This window comes from Lipophrys pholis (assembly GCF_963383615.2).
Source record: "Lipophrys pholis genome assembly, chromosome: 18".
Lineage (NCBI taxonomy): Eukaryota > Metazoa > Chordata > Actinopteri > Blenniiformes > Blenniidae > Lipophrys > Lipophrys pholis.
Genome location: NC_137646.1, coordinates 24961795 through 24984144, shown reverse-complemented (window position 1 = coordinate 24984144; position 22350 = coordinate 24961795). Strand labels below are relative to the sequence as shown.

General features: G+C 41.5%; 2 protein-coding genes across 6 annotated transcripts in view; one reads left to right on the top strand and one right to left on the bottom strand.

Annotated features, from left to right (window-relative positions):
* The window catches only part of LOC308123623 (uncharacterized protein), a 35865-nt gene extending 29159 nt beyond the window's left edge, over positions 1-6706 (top strand). For all 5 annotated transcript variants that reach the window (XM_080486191.1, XM_080486193.1, XM_080486192.1 and 2 more), the window contains 10 exons: positions 64-87; positions 1039-1229; positions 2218-2343; positions 2428-2462; positions 2768-4885; positions 4961-5009; positions 5317-5385; positions 5516-5605; positions 6028-6149; positions 6227-6706. In XM_080486191.1, coding sequence (XP_080342317.1) covers positions 64-87; positions 1039-1229; positions 2218-2343; positions 2428-2462; positions 2768-4885; positions 4961-5009; positions 5317-5385; positions 5516-5605; positions 6028-6149; positions 6227-6298 — 2896 coding nt within the window. In that variant the 3' untranslated portion in view covers positions 6299-6706. The remainder of the gene's footprint in view (positions 1-63; positions 88-1038; positions 1230-2217; positions 2344-2427; positions 2463-2767; positions 4886-4960; positions 5010-5316; positions 5386-5515; positions 5606-6027; positions 6150-6226) is intronic.
* Positions 6707-16501: 9795 nt separating this feature from the next.
* LOC308123743 (uncharacterized protein) lies at positions 16502-22080 on the bottom strand. The gene is made up of 4 exons (XM_080486396.1): positions 21920-22080; positions 20189-20262; positions 19100-19456; positions 16502-16786 (listed from the first exon to the last, which is right to left on the bottom strand). Exons 2-4 carry the CDS (start codon positions 20244-20246, stop codon positions 16647-16649), a joined length of 555 nt encoding a protein of 184 aa, XP_080342522.1. The 5' UTR covers positions 20247-20262; positions 21920-22080; the 3' UTR covers positions 16502-16646.
* Positions 22081-22350: the final 270 nt, after the last annotated feature.

Genomic DNA, 22350 nt, shown 5'->3' with positions numbered 1-22350 from the left:
TAACAGGGGCGTGTCCAAGTCTTTCTCTTTTAATTAATTTTTTTACCGTTTTTCTCCACACAGGGACCAAGTACAACGTGTTGAGTCGTGAGTATTTGTCTTTTGCTCACTACAAGTACTAAAACCAGCTCACTGATGGTACGTTTTACCGCCAAAAAGTTGAAAACATTTAGAGGTGGTCTGCAGAGCTGGACGTATTCGACTGGATGACTACCGCTCGGATCATTTGCTTGTCGTTTATATCTATTATACTTTGGTAAAAATGAAGGATGTGGATATTTTGGGGGGATTTTTGAAGTTATATTTCTCGGAGGGCTCATCCTCTTTCTAATATTAGGCCCTTTATCGCCTCCCTCTGGATTGGAGGATTCATTGTTGTCCCCCCCCACATCATCAGCCTGATTTACATGAGGATGACCTTGTAAAGTGTTAAAAAAAATCCATTTCAATAAGAGTAGTGGAGATAAGACAACAGAACACATTTATGGATTTCATCAAGACTTTTAAGTATGTACCAGTTGGTTTTATTTGCATAACAACGACTTATAGTGAAAATGCAAAATGTTTTGGGTGTCCGTTTCCTCGTCATGGCCAAATGAAGCTTCATGAACCACTTTCTTTATTTTCTGGAGCCACTGGATGGCGCTGTCGGCTGAACAAATGTTTGAAGACACATGTCATTGCCAGTCCTTCAGCCTCTATCTTCAAACCAAGAGCGCCATCTGGTGGAGTCAGAAAATAAAGAAACTGCTTCCTGAAGCCTCATGAAGCTTCATTTGGCCATCACTACCGTTTACAAGACTGCTCCAGACTTTTGAAACTTTTTGCCAATGCTCCATCTCCATGGAAACGGAGGGAACAGCAACGTCTCTGAAATGCTGCTACTGTGCAATTGTGATGGAAATCGACTTGTATATGGGTGTTCTATTCATCTTGCCGCATCCAAGGACATTCAACACTGGCTAGGATCTCTCCACAAAAGCTCAGCGAATCTCTGAGTGTCGCAATTGATCCAGAGTTACTCCTTTTTGATTTCAGAGTGAGCCATCTGAAACTACGGCTGCAAGGATGCAGTGGAAACACCCCAAAAAATCATTCCTCTGCTGGACAGCCTGGAGTTCCTACTTCTGGTCACAGTGAAGCTTCTCCTCAACCTGAAGATAAATCCACCTCAGCAGGACCAAGTAGGAAAACCAAACTGACCCCAGACACCAGGATGACCGTATCAAGTAAGGCTCCAGTATTCTGCAGGGTTAGTTTAAAATAATATTTGGTAATATCCATTCTAAGATTCTGTCTTCTAGCAGTCGGACCACAAACCTTTACCTCCAAGAACGCCATATGGAAGCAGCAGATGAACATGAATATGATACTGTTCCTATGTGCTTGAAATCCTCTTGCTTTGTGTAACCAAAAATGTTCTAAGGTTTGTGGAGATTGGTAAAAACAAATAGAGGGCGAGACCACATGTTGAGAAAATGCAACTTTTTCAAAACACTTCCAATCCGTTTTCCATGAAAAAGCAACTTTCTGAAAACGCTCTGACTCCATCTCCGTGGAAAAGGGGGTTAACGCACCTTTTCTAAAAGGATGCTACTTCGCGTTCACATGCGCAAATCGATGGACCGTAACAATAATGCCATCACTCATAATAGCAATCAAATTTTGTCGTCTGTCCATACCAATATCTGTGCACTCGCCATTTTTAATGTTTACAACATATTGTTGTCTGTGCGCCTGCGTGTGTGTTTTCATCACAGAAACTGCCAACACTACCAATTCCTGGACTGGCGTGTGGACTACGACATTTGCAGTGTTTCTGCCGTTTCCGTGGAAACAGAAATCATTTTCAAAATATTCTCTGCGTTAACGTGAAACTTTTCTTTTTTCACTTGAGACATTGTCATTGAAATGGTGGTTTATATCTTCAGGCATCTCAAGCTCTGTTCCATGACTTCCACTGTTGTGACGGTTGAACGGCCTCGTATCGGAACGAAACAGACGTTGGTTTAACCGACTAATAATTCTGATGCGGACTAATAAGGACACGGGTATTTTATCATTGATCTGACTAAACCTGCTCGTACTCGTTTTTGCTTCACCTCCATTAGCACCAGTGCAAGTCAGGAGGTCGTCACGCATATCTCGTGTGTCGCTGTCTACAGTAGTGGATTGGCATTAGCATTCCTGCCATCCATTTCATTTTCATGTCTTCAGTTGAAGAGCCCTTGCCTGCAGCGGAGTCCGGAATGTCTGGAGCGCGTTTGTCAGCTGTGTCGACTCCTAAACCCGAGCTGACAGTCGGTGAGAAGACTGAAGAGTTCCAATCCCCAACACAGATCAGTAAGAATCCCTCCCATTAGTCATACGTGTGACCCAAGATCCACCTTTTACTGTAACTTATGTGAATTTGTGGCTTTTTCACAGCGTGTCTCCCGTGGCGCACTGTGACCTCAGATAAGGTATATTTTATTTTCTAATAAAAATAAATTTTTTACCTTTCTTTTTGTTTGTTTCAGAGACAAATCTGCTGTTCTGCAGCTCCGGTTTTATAACCGAGGCAGTCTCTTTTAAGATTCAACTTAATTAAAAGTAACACTGTGGATAAAACAGTTTAACCATCAGTACTGACCCTCTTTTCACACTGTTAGTTAATGTTTCATTGCTGTGGCTGGTCTGTAGCATTTACTAGTACTTCTAAAAGCGAAGCTCAAGACAGCGAACGCCCAGTTATGTGGTGTTTGATTCTTCTTTTGGCTTCGTTCAGGGTCCAGAAGACGGTAGCCCCCATGTTTGTTTGGACAAAGGTGAAATGGGTGACGACACTGGAGACTCAACCAGAGACCACAATAACTTTTCTTCCGGAGGGTCCCCCAGAGGGAGAAGAGAAAAGCAGAAGCACAAAGACTCACCAGAGTGCACCACATCCACCACCAAGCCCTCATCATCATCCTCCTCCTCCTCCATCATAGCGTCACAGTCTTCATCCTCAAGTTGTCCAGGCCGTTCAGCCAAGATATCCTCAGCAGCAGCAGCTGAGACGACACACAGTGCAGTGGCACAGTCTGACCACAAGGTGTCAGAAGAGGGCAGCTCAGCACAAATTGTTGAGTCAGACTCTAAATCAGAAACACCAGAGATGCCTCGGCCTGCAGAGGGTCAGCGATTAGAGCCGACAGGAGAAAGTCAGCATGTAGAGCCTGATCTTAAAGAGGGCACACTGAAAGATTCAAAGAAAGACGAACAACCACTCGAGAAAACAGATGAAGAAGAGGGGGATGGACCGGAAAATGACCAGATCCTCGATTCAATCGGCGACGAGCCGGAAGAACCGATGGATGAAGATGGGAACTCTAATGGCAGCTCTGAAATCCAAACACTAGAACCTGAGCTTGACCAGAGCGAGGCTGACGGAGGCTTTCGGGTCTCGGACAGTGTTGGAGATGAAGACCCAGTCGGCCCCGAGGAGAGCCGTGAGGTAGAGGTGGATGCTTCTGTGAAAGTACTGGACGAAGGGACTGAAGACCAGGCAGCTGCAGTTCAGCAAAACCCTCAACTGGGCGAAGATGAAGGTTCGACAGTGAAGACCGAGGAAGACGAACTTCAAGTCGTCAGCAGGACTGATGAATCTGCAGATGAGAATCAAGTGTTGGATACAAGTGGTGATGAGAAAACCAGAGGAAAACAAAGGGAAGGAAACAATTCAGAACCACCCGAAAGTGATGATCTACTATCAAACCACAGAGAAACAACTGACGGATCACTTTCAATTGATGATCAGACAAGAACAGAAGACACTGGACAGAAAAGTGAAACTTCCAAAGATCAGACAGGAGAAGCAGACATCAAGCCAACAAAAGAAGAAGAAGAAGAAGAAGAAGAAGAAGAGGCCTACCAGGTCATCGATTCTGTGGACGAACAGCAGACTTCTTCAAACACAGAGCCAGAAACCAAGAAAAGACGAACCAGGAGACAAGATTCAACAGTGAAGAAAGAGGATGGGCCACCGAGGAGAAGTGGTCGGAGGTCCAGGACCTCTGAAACTGAACAAAAAGAGAAATCGCCAATTAAATCGGGTTTGGTGGCTAAAAAATATGAGACACGATCAAAAAGCAGAACTCCAGGAAGAGATCCAACAATTAAAAAGAGCACAGAGGAGACGATCTGTGAAGCTGTAGATTCTGTAAAGGACGGAAAAATTCAAGATGAAACTGAAAAGTCTGTCAGAAGAAGAAGCACCAGAGGAAACAAAGACAAAACCCCGGATCGCACAGGAGCATCTGAGAAAGCAGAGGCCGAGGACAAAGACTCTGCTGGAGACGAAACGACCGTCGCCACGAGATCTACCAGAGGACGAAGAGGAAAAACACCGAAGGCGGATTCCTCAGACGAGACGCCAGCGAGGAGGAAGACGCCGGTCAGAAGCCGAGAGAAAACGCCCTCCACAGAGAGCACACCATCGAAGAAGAGCGAGGCGGCTTCCAGAGACGTCGGCAAGGAGGAGGCCTCCTACGAAGTCTTAGACTCGGTGGAGGAGGACGTCGTTCAGGACGAGCGGCCCACATCGGGACGGAAAGCAAAGAGGGGGAGACCCAAGAAGCAGGTTAGAGCGACTCAAAAAAGAATTGCAACTTTGAAAAAGGACGACACCGAAAATAAATCGAAGCGTAAAGAAGAGGAAACATATCAGGTTGTCGACTTGATGGAAAAGGAGACGCCCACAGAAGAAACGACAACTGAGGAAGAGACTCCGAACGACAAGGTGAGAGAGGTGGAGGTGGAGGTGGACCCCCAGGATCTGGTGGGAGCAGACGAGGGTCCGGACTCAGAGGCGGAGCAAAGACTGCTAGAATCCCGCCCACTCAGTCTGAAGAGCCAATCAGAGGTCAGAACGAACTCAAACACAGTTTGGTATTTCCCTGAAACTGAAGCTGAAACATCTGGTGTGTTTTGCTTTTAGACTGAGAGTGAAGCTGGTGAGGGTGATGAAGAGGAGAACAAAGATGAAGGTGAGGTCGTGTTCTTCAGTCTGTGTGTCCCGATACTGATCCAGGTCTGTTTTCACCGTGCCCAGAAGACCAATCCTCACACAGTTTTACTGCTACAACTCCCATGGTGCATTTCATTCAAACTCCACTCAACGACCACAACGGGTTTGAACCTGCGATCCTCCGGGTGTAACAGTCAGACCACTGAACCGCCACTGAACCACCGACAGCTGAGAATTTCTGTCTGTGGTTGGTTTCAATACGTGGGACTGATTTCAAAAGCAGCTCTGAGAGAAATGTGGTGGTAAAATGTGACTTCCTGTTTCAGAGGACAAGGAGGAAGCTCGGCCCACCAGGGGGAGGGGTCGTCCCAGGAAGAGGCGCACACAGACGCCCGGTAACACACTCTTGTGTGCGCGTGTGTTTTCTGTCGCATACTTTCTTGTCTTTCACTTTTTTTGTCCTTTTCCTCGATCTTCCCCTCGAGTTCTCATCCCTTTGTTCTTCTTCTCTGTTCACCACCGAAGAAGAAGAAGACAAACGGAGGAACAATCTTGGTGGACCTGAAACGAAGCGATCTCGCTTTCAGGCTCCGTTCGACCATGGCAGCCCCCTGGGTGAAACTCTCACACTCACACTCACACTCACACACACACACACACACACACACACACACACACACACACACACACACACACACACACACACACACACACTTTTGAAACGTCGTCATGCATCACTGCCTTCACGCCCCCCCTGCAGGGGGCGGCACAGCTAACTGTAGCTCATCACAGATGAGCTACCCTGCGCAACACTGCTCCCCACAGGTCATCAGTGATATTACATGCGCTTGGTGTCTGTAGGCTCCTCGGAAATGAACCAAACTAAAAATGAACGTAGAAGAAGGTCGAGCATATTTGGTCCAATTGAAACCGTAGCCACTGAAATCACAAAACACGTCAGCCGATGTGCCCAAAAAAAAAATAATAAAAAAGTATTTTTTAAATGTTGTGCTGAACTCTCCATCATGTTGCTGCAGGCCAGGAGTTTGTGGTCCCTAAATCTGGCTTCTTCTGTAACCTCTGCTCCATCTTCTACCTGAACAAGACCACCGCCATGAACTTTCACTGCAGCAGCAAGAAACACTACGAGAATGTGCAGGTACACACACACACACACGTAAAACACACACACACACCTGCTCAGCCTCACCTTTGTGTCTCTTCCTCCCTTCTCAGAAACATTACCAGAAGCTTCAGAAGGAACTTCAGACATCGGCACAAAGTGGTGACAGTTTACTTTCTGACTAATTGTCTTATTTTTAGTAAAAGACGAGGAAAAAAAAAAAAAAAAAAACCTGCAAGCTGTTGGCTTGTTGTAGATGTTGCTGGACACTTTGCAATGAGCTCAAGACTCTTTCATCGTTAAAAAAGTATGTTTACAATTATAAAGTGTAAGATTGTGCAGCTAAAGAGTGACGTTGTTGGAACAAACATGTTAATCTCTCTTCCTTTTTGTGTCACAAAATGACCGAGCATGTACATTTTTTGATTTTCTTTGTATCGCCTGCGTGTGGGACGTACCACAGACTACCTTTTTGTATTGAACGTATTCATGTATTGCACTTGCCAAGTGTCGACACTCTTTAACACACAAGGCTCCTCTTGTTTGATCAATTTCAATAAAATCGGAACGATGAAAATCCTCACGCAGGATGGAATAAAAGTCTGATTGTGTTTCTGCACCAATTACAAAGAATTTGCAAAGATCTTTTTGGTTGAGTCCAATCATGCCCACAGCATGTGTTAAAAGAAATTAAGGTTAATGGCACTGAAAGGGGTCGTTTTATTCAAAATGTATTTTCTAACTGTAATATAGATATATATATATTAGTAATAAAATTCATTAAAATGATAAGTGTTTTTATTTCAATTAATAGTTGTCGGCAGGACCCCTTTGATAGTTGGACTGAGTTTAAATAATCTACAGGAGATCATAGTGAAGTTATTGACATTTTATTTCTATTAAAAACCCATTAAATTATGAAAAAAGCCATTTTTGTGTCAAACCAGGTGTCAGTAAAATCTCTGATGGTCCAAAGAGAGCCGCCTTTGATAACTCTGAGTTTGTAGCATATGTTCTACCTCACTCTGATAAGACAGATCACTTCTGTTACTCATTCAAACTTTAAATTCTAGTGCTTTAATCAATTTCAATAAAGGTTTTCTATCAAAATGAGCTAGAAAGCGCCTGTCAGTTCACGTATGCCCCCTTGAGGTGAGGCAGAGTACTGCCTCACCTACAATTCTCTCACACATAAGTTAAAGACATAACACAGACTGTAGTGAGTCATGCTGTATAACAAATATTTCTGTGAAGTTCATGTTGGTGATATGCTGAGGAACAGCAACGGGCACGTGTCATGTGACCCAGGTTGTATTGGATCGCTCTTCACTGCCTCACCCGGGATTTCTGCCCAGTATTTGATCACCAAATACTCAAATTCTGTGATTTTTACTTAATAAAATGTGAAAAATGTGTAGAGTCATACTGAATATACACCTTTAACACAAATCAGTAGAAAATATTTATATTTATTTTATGTAAAAAAAAAAAATTATTTTTCATGATGGCAGGTGAGGCTCTGCCCTGACCGGTTGGCTCAGGTTGGTTGTAACAGCTGTTTATTGCGTTTTCCTGCATGTGTAACAGAGCAACATGGTCTCATGGAGAATTCTCATGGTAGCAACACAAACAGCACAATGCTAACGGCCAGCTAGCGCATAGTAGCCGTCCTTTTAAAGTGATAAAACCCAACAAAAACAAGGGTTAAACTTAACCAAAACATGGCGAAAATTAAGTTAAACGTATAAACAACAACTTAAGTACAGTCAAGTTGATTATTTTATGGATTTATGGTGACTTAAGTGAACATTCTCACAGGCATTTCAGCCACTTTACCTGCAGTAGTTCTCTCGATGTGAAATTACCCACAATGCTTTGCCGCGTCCACCCCGAGGCAGAACTGCAGTTACACTTTTAGGCCACTAGATGTCAGTGTTTTGCCATTTAGCTGGATTTAATCCAGACCTTTTTAACTGTTACACTCATTGACATAATATTCCTTTTTTGTTTCCTATTTATAGCTATTCAGTTGATTTATCACCCATTATTGTTCTTGTTGACCAAGTGTAGTTTTGTCCAGAAATACAATAAGAACATATGAAAAGATATGCTGATGTTGCTGTAATGCAACACAAACATATCTATGAATAGAATGATTTATTGATTTACCTCAGAAGGGGGCACTGGGTCCCGGGATGTCTCTGTGGGCCTCCCCGACCACATCCAGTGGCAACCCTGACACATTTCCACTCTTCATGAGATGTGTTGCTGATTGTTCAACAATCAAAATCATGTTTTTTTTTAAATTTATGTTCCTGCTTGAAAATCACGTTACTGTCTGGAGCTGCTCAGGTGAGTTTAATCCAATAACAGTTGGAAAGTATTTGGATCAGTGTGACAACTGTAAACAATATTTGTAGCAACAACAAGTGTATTGTATGTTGTCCCCCACACACCCCTCTATCCCCCCTCCAACCCCTCCTCAGTCTTCTCTCTACTCTCTCGTCTCTTAGACCGTTCCCCCCCCCCCCGGGGTCGTGTACGGCAGCCATGCCAACTTCTAATGTAGATAGCAACAAGAGGAGATTCTAAATCTCTTCCTGTTGCTCTCAATCACATAACATTGTTTGCCAAAGCTGCCGAACAGGACAAGGGAAGAAAAAAAAACGAAAAACGTTTTTTGTGGTAGATACTACATTTTGAAAAAGTCCATATTTTTACCTAATTTCAATAAGCAGTGCCAGAATTACTGCAATTTAAGGCCAATTTTAATATTGCAAAATAGTGAAATGTCAAAAAAACTTTCATTCTGGGAGTTTTTACACCCTGACAGCATGGCTTTGAGACTAGTTTGATAGAAATGAAGTAGCTGGCTTTCATAGCAGCATCACAGTATATCACAGTATCTGAGCTCAGGTCTCAGTGTCGCTACTCTGAAGAAATCTGTGTTTTCTTTGACATGTTTACCATTTGTTTGGTGGATTGTCAGTCAGATCGGAGCCTTTCGTGGCCTGATTTTCGTCCAAAGGCCTGATGTTTGACACGCCTTACCTCAAACCATCCCACAATTAATACATTTAAAAAAACACACGCACACAAAAGAGAGAAAAAGTTTGTATTAAATTGGAGTACTTTAGAATATATGAAATACATTGAATGATTGAGAGACTATGGAATCGAAAATGGCTCAAAAATCAATTTGAAATTTATTAACAGAAACGCTTTTTCATTTTCAGATTAAACTGCATTTTGACTCATAAATAAAAATTTATCAATCATCCAAACTGCTGTTTAATTTTCTTTGACAATACTGCTTATTCTGTCACTTAATGAAGATGATTGAGATTTAATTTTCAAAAGACACTCCAGCAAATAGTGACCAGAATTCATTTAGAATTGTAAAATGTAATGCAGTGGTGTGCATTTGACCCTGGGTTTAGTCCCAACCAGTTAGACGGCACATTTAAACACTGGATTTCAAAGGGTGTGACGACTTTTTGTTCACTCACACATAATGGAAAGATGAAAGATTTTGAGGGTTTAAAGCGTGATTATAAGCTGAACAATTGCGATTTCTTTCGATATCTTCAATTGAGGAATTATTTCCAGCAAAACATTAGTTCCAAAACTGATATAGATGACCCAATCTTGTCAATCTTTCTGAAGGCTTATGAAAACAGTATAGTTCAAGGGATTATCGGCAAGTTGTATAAAGGGTTTCTGACAAAGTTAAATTTGACTACATCAAAGAAAAGTGGGAAAATGAAGGAGATGTTTCAATAACTAATGAAGAATGGTGTAATGTTTGTGAATCCTGCTGGAACTGTACCAGTTCCCATAAATGGCGAGAGTTTAGCTGGAAATGTTTAGTGCGCTTTTTCCTGACACCAAGACAAAAAGTGCATTTTGGCACGGGCACCGCCGGCTGCTGGAGGTTATGTGGGGCTCAGGACGCAGGACATTGGCATATATTTTGGGAATGCCCAAAGATAAAACTCTTTTGGCTTGAATTTCATAAAGCTTTAATTAGTATATTTAAGGATAATAATCTACTGCTCCAGTTTAATACAACTTTTTTGGGGAAATCTTGATAATATGCATAGACATGAAGATAAAAACTTATATAATATTTTTACAGTAGCAGCCAAGAAGGCAGTCACAAGATGCTGGCTACGTCCCGAGCCCCCCATGATGTCGGGGTGGATAGACATAGTGAATGAGATTTATGTTATGGAATCTGTAACATTTTCAATCCGCCTTAAAAAGTCTACTTTTGTTAAATTATGGACCAAATGGGTCAGTTCCATCCAGTCCTTACGACCAGATTTTATTGAGGTTTCTTGTATTTAGAAAGTAACATTTCTCACTCCCTTTGGTTTTGGTGTAGGATTGGCATCTGTTTTTTATTTTTATTCTTTCTACGATCAACTGTGCACACCGTTTCTCTCCCTACTTGTTCTGAGTTTGTTGTTATTGTTTAGTTTTTTTTGTTTTCTCTTTCTTTTGTAAAAAAATAAAAAGGAAAAAGAAAAGTGGATAATGTGATGACTTGTCTTATTGTAACCTGTTGTACTTCACCACTTTTTGAAAATAAAGAATAAAAAAAAAAAAAAAAAGAATTGTAAAATTTGAAAGTCAGCCGCCGTAGTGCGTTTAGTGGTCGCGGTACGTTCAATGACCACCGCACCTTCAACGGCCACGGTGTTTTTAAATGACGAAAATACGTTCAACGGCCGCGGTACGTTCAAAGCAATGAAAATGCAGTTTGGATGATGCATTAATAATTTTATTTATGAGTCAAATATACTCAACATACTAACTATGCAGCCAGAACCAGCTAATGCATTTTAATTTTCAAATTTGACATTTCAAAATGAATTTGGGTCACTATTTGCTGGGGCATCTTTTGAAAATTAAAAAAAAAAAACGTAATTTTCTTTTTCATTTTAGTTAAGGCACAGAATTAGTAATCTTGTATAAGAAAATGAAAATGCAGTTTGGACGATTGATCATTAATTTGTATTTATGAGTCAAAAAATGCAGTTCAATCTGAAAATGAAAAAGCATTTCTGTTAATACATTTCAAATTGGTTTTTGAGCCATATTCGCTTCCACACCCAACACCCACACCAAGTTAAACATGTTTTCATGGAGAAAAAAAAAAAAAAGAATGCACACGACAAAACATTGTTACAAGCAGAGAGCATGGATATTTTACCAGAAGGACCATTTAGGTGATTAAAGTGAGGGAGAACGAGCTTAAACCACATTATCTGCCCCCAAACCGTCATGTTGAGGCTTATTTTATAATATTATGCCTCTGGGAGTTTTTCAAAATGTGTTTTTTGAAGACACATTTACAGTTTTAGCATCTTTTCAGTGTTTTTTTTTGGTTTTTTTTAATCAAACATTAAGAAGGAAAATCCCTGTCTAATTAAAGCTCTCTGGCTTAAAGAAGACCGTCCCACACTTAAAAGGAACATATTTACATTTAGACATCAACTTTGTGTTATTTTACACTGGTGACAATGAGGATCAGTACGGAAACATTCAGTTTCCTACTTGATCAAGCTGTTTTGTCTTTTGCTGGGACCCTCCACCCCCCATCTCATCAATCTAATCCAAGAATGAGACCAAATTACATTCAACATCGAAGTACAAGTTTGCATACGCCCCAAACAGGGCGATATACAATGAAGGCTTACAATTATTGTTGAGTCATACCTATAAAAACGTACAAAAGAGGTTGCAGAAAGACATTTGGCATACTATATCGGCAGGTAGCTAAAGGTTAGCATTTGTACTCGTCCTTTAGAAATTGACATTGGTGCACATCCAATGAAAATATATGTGTCCAGTCAGGGATATCCACATTGTCAGGGTAATTCAAGCAACTTTAGTTACCCGAGGTGGTGTCCTACGAAGCAAGTTCAGCAAAGCCTGGTTGTTTATACGAGATGCTCGACAGACCCTTACTCTTGATAACTGGTACCACAGAGCTGCTAATTGACTTTTCTTGTCAGCCGAATCTGAGTGCCTCAGGCCCCGTCCTGTCAACAAGGTGGACCTGAATAAAGATCTTGTTTCTGACTGGTTGTTTTAGCTGCAACACCACAGGATGACGTGGTGCTTAATATCAGAGCTCGTATACCGTCGATTTTCCAATCAGATTCTTCTGTTAGATCTTTAAGCTTAACAATGGACTGTCTCTCGTCCAATCAGATTCTTCTGTTAGATATTTAAGCTTAACAATGGACTGTCTCTTGTCCAATCAGATTCTTCTGTTGGATCTTAACAATGGACTGTCTCTCGTCCAATCAGATTCTTCTGTTAGATCTTTAAGCTTAACAATGGACTGTCTCTTGTCCAATCAGATTCTTCTGTTAGATCTTTAAGCTTAACAATGGACTGTCTCTCGTCCAATCAGATTCTTCTGTTAGATCTTTAAGCTTAACAATGGACTGTCTCTCGTCCAATCAGATTCTTCTGTTAGATCTTTAAGCTTAACAATGGACTGTCTCTCGTCCAATCAGATTCTTCTGTTAGATCTTTAAGCTTAACAATGGACTGTGTCTCGTCCAATCAGATTCTTCTGTTAGATCTTTAAGCTTAACAATGGACTGTCTCTCGTCCAATCAGATTCTTCTGTTAGATCTTTAAGCTTAACAATGGACTGTCTCTCGTCCAATCAGATTCTTCTGTTAGATATTTAAGCTTAACAATGGACTGTCTCTCGTCCAATCAGATTCTTCTGTTAGATCTTTAAGCTTAACAATGGACTGTCTCTCGTCCAATCAGATTCTTCTGTTAGATCTTTAAGCTTAACAATGGACTGTCTCTCGTCCAATCAGATTCTTCTGTTGGATCTTAACAATGGACTGTGTCTTGTCCAATCAGATTCTTCTGTTAGATCTTTAAGCTTAACAATGGACTGTCTCTCGTCCAATCAGATTCTTCTGTTAGATCTTTAAGCTTAACAATGGACTGTCTCTCGTCCAATCAGATTCTTCTGTTAGATCTTTAAGCTTAACAATGGACTGTCTCTCGTCCAATCAGATTCTTCTGTTAGATCTTTAAGCTTAACAATGGACTGTCTCTCGCCCAATCAGATTCTTGTGTGAGATCATTGTGTTTAATATCAGAACTCAACCGACCTGATTGGCTTGTAAACAACCAGACTTTCTCTTCGTAGAACACTGGTTTTAAGCCTTCCACACACTGTGCGATTTTAACGACATAATCCCAGCCATGACTCGCAGCCGTTGTGTTGCGCAATCGTGTATGGCGTAACAACGTCAACAGATCATGTAATACGCAATCACAGAAGAATAACAGGTCCTAAACAGAAACATGATTGGAGCCTTGGCAGTGTGACATTTATGTGTTTGGAAAGAAATCCAGAGAATCTGGACATGGTCGTGGCTCAGAGAGTTAGAGAGGACAGCCTGGATGGTAATGTTGCAACAGGAGCTTGAAGTAAGTACCTGTTAGCATCTACTAGCACTTTACGTTAGCATCTACTGTTGTGGTCAAACAACAAACCAAACAAACAGGCTTACGAGCACCACCTCGGCCATCAGGTGAACCTTACCACACCGTGCGATGTTACGGCCACCGATTGGAGCCACGACCACAGATTCTGCCATGATCCAATATTTCATCTCGAACAGCCCAAAATTGAACAGTGTGCGAAAGACTTTACATTCAACAAATACAATTGAGAAGATATTTGTTTCATTTCTCCTTCAGTGCTGTCCTCCACAGTTCACTGAAGTGAGAAGCAACTGGATTAGTTCCATTGGAGCTAAATGTTTGGCTTGAGTCCAAAATAGCACCAGGATTTTGTCTCAAACTACAAACACATCAACGGGATCCTCTACCGAGAGACACGGAACGCTCTGCTCTTGGTTGCATTAGTGTCATTTCTCTATGAGCTCAGTGCATAAAAGAGAAATGTCTAATAAAATTCCCATCGTAACAATGAGGAATTGTTTATTGCACCCAGTGCAAAGAAGAGCACCAATTCTTTGCTGGGTTCAGACCAACACCTTTGTGCATGAGTGCATTTGCTACTGAATCACAGTGAGCACTCGATACCAATGTGTGTGTTGGTCTTACAGTGAGGTAGAGTTAAGTGCATTCTCTGCATATTTACTTCCTTATCTAACATAAAGTGATCGCACTACGACCAAGTCTTCAGTCATAGTAGTCTCCTTATATTTTAAGGCTGTGTTCACCCTTAAGTGTTCCTGTGCAAGAATAACCAACCCTGGCACAGGTGTTTTGCTACTGCAGTCCTTTGTTGGGTGTTCACCCTCTGATCGGGTTTCAGTTTACTCTCTGCTGGTCAGATGTGAGCCTGAGCGCAGCAGGAACCCAAAGAGCTGCCATAAATATCTATACCGACTAGATGCCGCGTGCCACTTGTCAGCGTTCGTCAACAGCGTTGCCATCTTGGGACGGTGTGTCCTGCTATGACGCTGGAGTAGTTTAATAGTCAGGCAGTCATTAAAGAGGACAGACTTTTGTGCTGCTTACGGTTTTTCCGACCAACGAAATCAAAAGACCAAACGGCAAGGAATAACATTTCACAAGGGAGAAACTGATATTTAACCTGATGAAATGTTGTCCTGACAGATATGTAATGTTCTAGTCTGGTCGACGTCCACATTTTAGGACTCGTTTCCCTCATTGTTATAGTGTTATATCATTGTTAAGAATAAAAGGAAGTTGAAATGTTATCAATAAGACAATACAAGTTGTCATGATTTAACCATTACTGTAATATCTTATTTTTTTTTTACAATAACATTTTTTTAAATAAATGATCACCAACTAACAATGATCATTGTGTTGTACCCGTCTTGCAACGACGATCAGACGTATTTGTTGAGAAACGTATTTGATTCATCTGTGCACCTCTGGAGCAACGTCCAAAGATGGCGGCCGTGTTGACGTATTCCACTCAATAGAGATTGGCCTGGCAACGCGCAATCTAGTCAACATATACAACTATGAGGGGCTCCAAATGGGCAGGCAACACAGGATGTAACGGGCTTCAGAAGCTCCGTCTTCTCACAGCAAAGTCATTCCTGTTGCTGACTGGATGCCTTTTTTCACATTAGAAAATGTTGGTGAGTTCTTGTAAAAAAATTAAAATCTCACTCCAACGTGCATTATGCCACGTTTAATCCAGAACGCAGCATTAATGCACCGGTCACATTTCTTTTTAACACTTATTTGTGTCGTGGCAAACACAAAGTAAACTGTGAAGTTCCCTTTTTTTAATCTTTCGTCTTTGGTGAACTGCATCCCAAGTGTGAACACAACCCAGAGGCCCCGTTCGCACCACAACATTCTCCCGTGAAAACGACAAAACGGTCTTTGCGTTTTAAGCCGTGAGTTTACGCAACAGCTGTGCTGTTTCCAGAAAGCAATCGCTTTTCCCTCCCGTCGGATCGCCTCCATGTTTCTCATCCATTTACCGCGTGTTCACTATTAATGCTACCAAAAGAGCTCGATGGTCACAGATTTGATGACGATAAGAGACGCAATGTTGAGACATTTCTTTCCTGCTTTTATTGTCCAAAAGCAGATCCAATCTGTGCCACATAAGAGCAAAAAGATTGGAATTGGATGACAAGACGCTGAGGGTGTAAATGCGGTCTGACAGTGGAGGATACCAGAGTGATTGTGCTGCTCTTTTGAATTCAATGTGCACATTCACTACATCATCTGCATAAGTGAAGACGCATTTATTACCATCGGCAGAAAGGCACTTCAGTGTTTACGTCGTCGTGCTCTCGGCGCGCATGGACGAGTGGTCGTGTTGCAAACAAGCAACGTCGTCTTCAAAAGGACGCCGTCTGAATGCAAAACACTTTCTGGAAACCAAAGCGCAAAGACGGTGCTGCTTTCAGTCAATTGTTGTGGTAGTGGTGTAAACGAGGCCTTAAAGTGCTTATTGTAGACGTGCTCAGGCACGTCTATATAAATCAGACAGCAGTTAGATTGCAGCGGATTTTCACATAGTGAAAAATTGACAATCTGCCCGCAATCTAATAAAGTGCTTAAAGGAGACTTGAATTGAAATAAGGTGCAATATGCCCACTTCTCATTCTCCTCACTTTCATATTGCTGCTAGCTTTGTGTAGCAGCCACATTGAAGCCTCTTGAATGATTTAATAAGCTTAAATTCATTGGACTGGCTTCACGGTGAAATGACATTGCATTTCAAACTGCACACCATTCAGACTGGCAGCATTTTAACTGGCGACCACTTACAGCAGTCTTGTAACAAACGGAGGTAGACTGTGTAGTGGTCTGTAACGGGCAGCTAACCCAACACTCATGCTTTCATTGTAGCATGAGGGTGCAGACCAACAAAACCGAAGAGAGGCCCTCTTGTCAGAGCCTAATTCAACTCTATATCTTAAATTTTAACTAATGTGTAGATGCCCAAGTCTAGTTTCTTTGTATTCTTTTTGGATTTCTAATTTTAAAAACCTGGGCCCCTAATGTGCACCTGCTACGCTAACAGCAGGTATTAAGAGTGAAATCACGTATTATAAGAACTACAACTGCTACTGTGAACAGACCAATACTGACGAAAAGCCAGATTCGCTCCCGGCTCGCTGGCTCTGGTTCCTCTTCTTCAGGTTGACCTTGGACGGCTGCAGAGAAGAAAGAAGACATTTCATGCAACCAGAAACCTCAAATGTTTCTCCACTAACTGCAAAACTTGAGAGATGCACCGATACAGACGTTTTGTCCGATACTGCATGGAGTACTACGACTTGGAAAAGCTCCCCGATGCAACCAGGCGAGTAATACGTGATGTCACGCGTCAGCGAGCACAAGCGGTAGCCGTGGTTTGGAGATTCTTTAATGTTAATCGGAATGACAAAAGTAAGACATGCCATAAAAGATAGTTGGTACGACACCAGCAACTTGATCAGGAGAGACATATGGACCAGCAGAGTTAGCTCGATGTCGCTCAGTACTTTAACAGTGACTCCGAGCCGTGCTACGTGCTACATGCTAAAGAGTTTCGGAGCTCGAACACCAGCAAAGCTACACATGATTAAAGTTTGATTGATACACATTGAACAGTGAGCTGCGCTATGCGAACGGTAGACTGTTGGAGGGGGTTCGCTGCAGCGCACAGCCTTTGCGCATGCTTTCCATTTGGAGCATGAATCACACTTTATGGCATTAAATAAGTATCGTATCGGCGAGTAGCTAAAGGATAGTACTCGTACTCATATTCGTCCTTTAAAAAAAGTGGTATCGATGCGTCCCTAAAAAAAGACTGAAGTGATTTGTTTGTAATTGTAATGCAGCTATTTGAGCCCCAGAGTTAATATGTTTCTGTCTACGTCCTCATTTGATGGTTGTTGTTTTTTTAACGTGTATCTATCCAACCCCCAAACTGCCTCCCATTTTGAATTGGGGGGGAAAAAAAAGCAAATGTTTCTCGATTTGCGTCTCAGCTTTCATCCAGGGGTGACGGTGGGTCTCAAAGGCCAGATTAATATTTGACCAGTGATCTCGAGCAGTGTTTCTGGACTGGTCCAAATTCCTCCATCGTCCTCAATAAAGTATCAGTACTTTTAGTGATAATCAACAAAATGACCAGCAAATGTGGCTGTAGAAAGAGAAATATTGACTTTTATGCTCCATTAGTCTGATTTTTATTCAAACAAACTCCTCATTTCAATAATTTCAGCCTTTTCTTTTCTAACAGAGTCAGCTTTGTGTTTGATAAAGTAAAACAGATCACAATCACAAAGTCGGTAGTTTGGAGGTCTTCAGTTCTTCCCCTGATGACACTCCATTACTCAAAGATGGCCGCACAATATGTTTTGCAAATGTATCAAAAGACACATCGCAAAAGACTGATTAAAGTGTAATAAATGACGTCTCCATATCGCTGTGTCTTCATTCTTTGCAGATTTGGAATGAGACTTTTATACGTGTAAGAAAAGTGTGATTATTTGTGATTACCGTATTTTCCAGACTCCAGATCACACCTACAGGACAAGTTACAGCCGTCATGAAGACAGTAAATGTTAAATGGAGTTCATATCCGTGGCACTTTTCCACAGATCCTCAAGCCCTCAAAGTGCTTTACAATATTCATTGCTCTGTCATGGAGAGGGAAAAACGTGTACAAGTCTGATTTATTTGTACGTGCCCAGATGTAACTGACGATCATCCAGGTCCAGCAGCTTCTGTTCCAAAAATCTTCTGGGAATTTGTTTCTCAGCTTTGAGCCCACAATTAGCTGTCCTGGCTTTCTTCATCAGAGTAACACTTTCTTTTTTTAGTTCCTCACATGCTTCTCAGTCACTATTTTGACTTTAAATTCTACTGTGGGGGTTTGACAGTCAGATACAGTTATTCTGTCGAAGCCTTCTGTTGCCATTCAGTGACGTACAGCGTTCACCGATTGTATATAGCGGTATGTTTTGATATGTGAGTTGCTTTTTAAAAAATAACTCGTATCACCAGACAACTAAAACAAATGTGAGTTTTAGTCTGGAAAATGCTGTAGTTTATTGACAGAGAACTAGCACATATAAAAACAAAATAGGACTAATGGCCCTGTAGCTCACTGGAATTTTGATAGTTTATAAAGTTTATAAGTATGGGACTTGAAATTACATCCGATCTATCGCCTGATCATGTTTTCTCCTGATCATAGTGCACTTGTTGCATACGTGTGTTTTCCAAATTGTAAAGCTGGTGTAACTGTATAATACAGCAGTACGTTTGGATCGAGATGTAATGAGAGCGATTCAATTATAGCCAACGACATGGAACAAAAGAATTGCTTTTAAGTGCCAAAAACGAATAAATCTATGAATATTATGAATCCTATCGTTATCGCACAATGCATGCTCATTTTTTTAAGTTGAGACATAACGATCTGGAGGACACCGTCTTTTAGAACGATGAAGGAGCTGGCGGTGACGTCGACCTACCTGTAACCATGACACCACACCTGCTGATGTAACTTTCTTTGCCAGCAACGATGAGGCACACGTATTCGCTCGAGTCGTTGCGCTTCAGGTGAGTGATGGAACACTCCACCTGGCTCCTGGAGGCAACCTGGGAGCATTGCAGCCGGTCCCTGTACTGAGGGTGAACGTACGGCTCGGCCCCAGACCCACTGTGGTGCCGGTAGATACTCTGCACCGGGGCGGAGCGCATCAGATTTATGTCCAGCGGCGGAGGGGGCCCATCGGAGTCAGCGAGGAACTGGAATGTCAACGTGATGTTCTGCTGCTCCTCCCTCTCGTAGCTCTCCTGAGTAACATTCACGGTGAGCAGATGACGACCTACAGGCGACACAAGAGGTATAAGCAGAGGTGTGTAGAAGGGCAGTGCTGGAGGAACGGTTCCAGAAGTGTACTTTGGACCAGAAGCTCACAGCTTTAAAAACCAGAACCTTCAAGAATCTCGGACGTGCGCCAGCGCAGAGGCTGTGTGAAGGTGGTTCACAATTCCTTTGTGTAGGAAGGAATAATTGAGCTTCATGGCACTTTATGTCCATACTCGTATCGGTACTAGGTATTGGCAAGTAGCTAAAGGTTAGTACTGGTATCGCAACGCGGCATCGGCAAGTAGCTACTGTAAGGAAAACAATTCGATCTTTTCATTGTTACTATCATCTGACTGTGGATGAATAATTACGGCTAAAGTTTGCTTAATGTGATATTTTGTCCAATGTCAACAAGTGTTATTGTTTAATTTTATCTGAGAATACACATCCTTCATCAACTACTTCAACAAAGTTACTGAGAAACTGCTCACCACACGAGTAGGTTTTATCACAAGTATACTTTCTAATTTTACTTAAGTGAAGTTCCAGTCGACTTGGAGGTTTTTCTGTGGTGCTGTCGCAGCAATCTGTGGTCATATAGTGACATCTCGTGGTCACAGAGGGTCAGTGCCGCCATATTTTCACATTCAATTTGTATGAACAAGCAAATGACTAAAAGTGTGACTTGTCATCCAGAGATTACGGTATTAGGGATTCTACTTGAAGCTTTGTTGAAACAGCTACTCACCCGCTGAAGAACTCAGGAGGCACGCTGCTACAGTCAGTAATCCCACCCAGCCCAACATCGTCCTCTGAGCTGGCCTGGAGAGTGAAGCCAGAGAGAAACGTTTCATCAAAACACTTAATGAGGCAAAGTGTGCTTCCCCTCATACAAGACAAACCCCACGGAAATCAGAAGACAGTGAAAAACTCGCACGCCGATTCCGTCACAATTTTCACACATAAACTGGAAGCTTGTTTTTATTCTTCATAATAGGGAAAATCCAAAATATAGATTTTTTTCACCAGAAATAATCATAACAACTGAACCTTAAAGTAATGTCTGAAACTTTATTATAATTTAAGTGTCGAAATACAGTAACTGAAAAACCATTAGTTTAGCATTTTTATGATTTACATTAACAATGGTAAAGATAATATATCATTTATTACAATGTACTTAACACATGAACTTTGCTAATTTAATAGTTTGGTTCTTTCTATAGAGTTACTATTGAAGTAATACAAGTAAAACTTATCTTCTGTGTTTGAAATGTCAGGCTTTAAAGGGTTGATAAAACCCTGAATTCTGAATGAGTTTGATGTCTGAATCAATGAACATTACAGGTTGTGTCGCCAGATTTTATCTCCTGAAACCAACACAGAAACAATGAACGTCCTCTGGAAGTTAAATCAAGGAAAGAAACACAATGAAATAAGTACATTAACATTTTAACTCTCAGACACAGGACTCAGACTTTTATCTGCGGGTATTTTGGACTCTCAAACAGAGAGACAGTTCTCAAGACTAATGTTTATTTGTTGGAATCAGGTAATATAATAATGTTTTCAACTGTGAAAACATTTTAAAAACCTTTTTTTTTTGTGATCAAATCTGCACATTCTATCTAATTCAAAGACATTAGTTGTCCAGATCTTGTATATTGCTGATTATTTTCTAGCCAACCCACTGAAATGTTTGTGGCTCTTCTCACTGGTGTGGACGGGTGCTGGGAAGGGACAAACCAGCTCCTCTCAAGCAATGTTTCTGCTGAGAACTGGGTGGGGTTGGTGCAGGCAGTAAGGAGCCCAAATGTGCAACTGCATGAAGAAAAACAGCCGAAACTTTCACAGAACCAAAGAAAACAATCACATCTACTTATAGGAAAAAGAACAAAACAGTTTTATTATTTTAAAGTGCTTTTAGTTTTTTACTTTCACTTTCAGTGAGTCGACAGTCCTCCGTCAGAACATGTAGATAAAGGAAAACAAACATGGCAATTCAGAGCAAATGTGCAACATAAAGCATGAAACGAATGACTTCCGTCGAGTTTCGGTTTAAACGACACTATAATGCTAAAATGCGCGTGACGCAGTGACACAAGGCTCATAAAAACGCAATTTTTTTTCCTTCCTCTCGTCGAGTCTCGACGGTGCAGTACGGAAGAGGTTTAGGGCCACTGAAGAAAAAGAAATTTGGAGGCTAAAAAAACACAAAAAAAAACACTTTAATTTTCGACTTTTTCTGAAGCGCACGAAGGTTGTTTTTTTTTTTTTTTTTTCAGCGTCCGAATTTTTTTTTTTCCTTCAGTGGCCCTAAAACTCTTCCGTGGTGCAGAGAACCGTAGGGAGACACAGGCGGAATTTCACGGAAATATCTGCAGCGATAACGGTGGTCTTTACGTGGGAGAAACTAGGAAATGTGCGTGAAAGGAATATGGACGGGAGGCAGGAAATGGATGCAAAAATAAAAACATACCTGCCAAATGTTCCCAGTCTTCAGCCTGCTTCTTCGTTTGTCCCTCGCAGCTCCAAAGTGGTCGACTTATCTGCTCTAATGTTCTGAAGTATGTTTATTTTTTCTCCCAAAAACTAAGGAACGCCGTTCTCCTGCTCCCGTTCGTCCGGAGCAGCGTAACCACAGACGTACCCACGAGACGCCGCCCAGCCTGTGTCCGCCTACCGCTCCGATACGTCAGAGCGGCCGCCATCTTGTGAGGGGCAAGTCTGACCCGTCAGCCTAAACAAGTCTCTGTGACCGCGATGTGTTTTCTGAAGAAAACCACGCAAATATACATTTACTTGACTGTGAAGAATCATTGCTTTCATTTTTTTTATTTTTTGAATAAAAAATTATTTCATGTATTTATTTATTTATTTATTTAATGTAGCATACTTATAGAAAGTATT

Excerpts from the sequence above, each read along its gene's own strand:
- LOC308123743 (XM_080486396.1), bottom strand. The coding sequence starts at position 20,246 with ATGTTGGGCTGGGTGGGATTACTGACTGTAGCAGCGTGCCTCCTGAGT. Across the intron at positions 19,457-20,188 it reads CCTCCTGAGTTCTTCAGCGG|GTCGTCATCTGCTCACCGTG; the intron begins GTGAGTAGCTGT and ends TGTCGCCTGTAG. Across the intron at positions 16,787-19,099 it reads GTGTGGTGTCATGGTTACAG|CCGTCCAAGGTCAACCTGAA; the intron begins GTAGGTCGACGT and ends TCTTCTCTGCAG.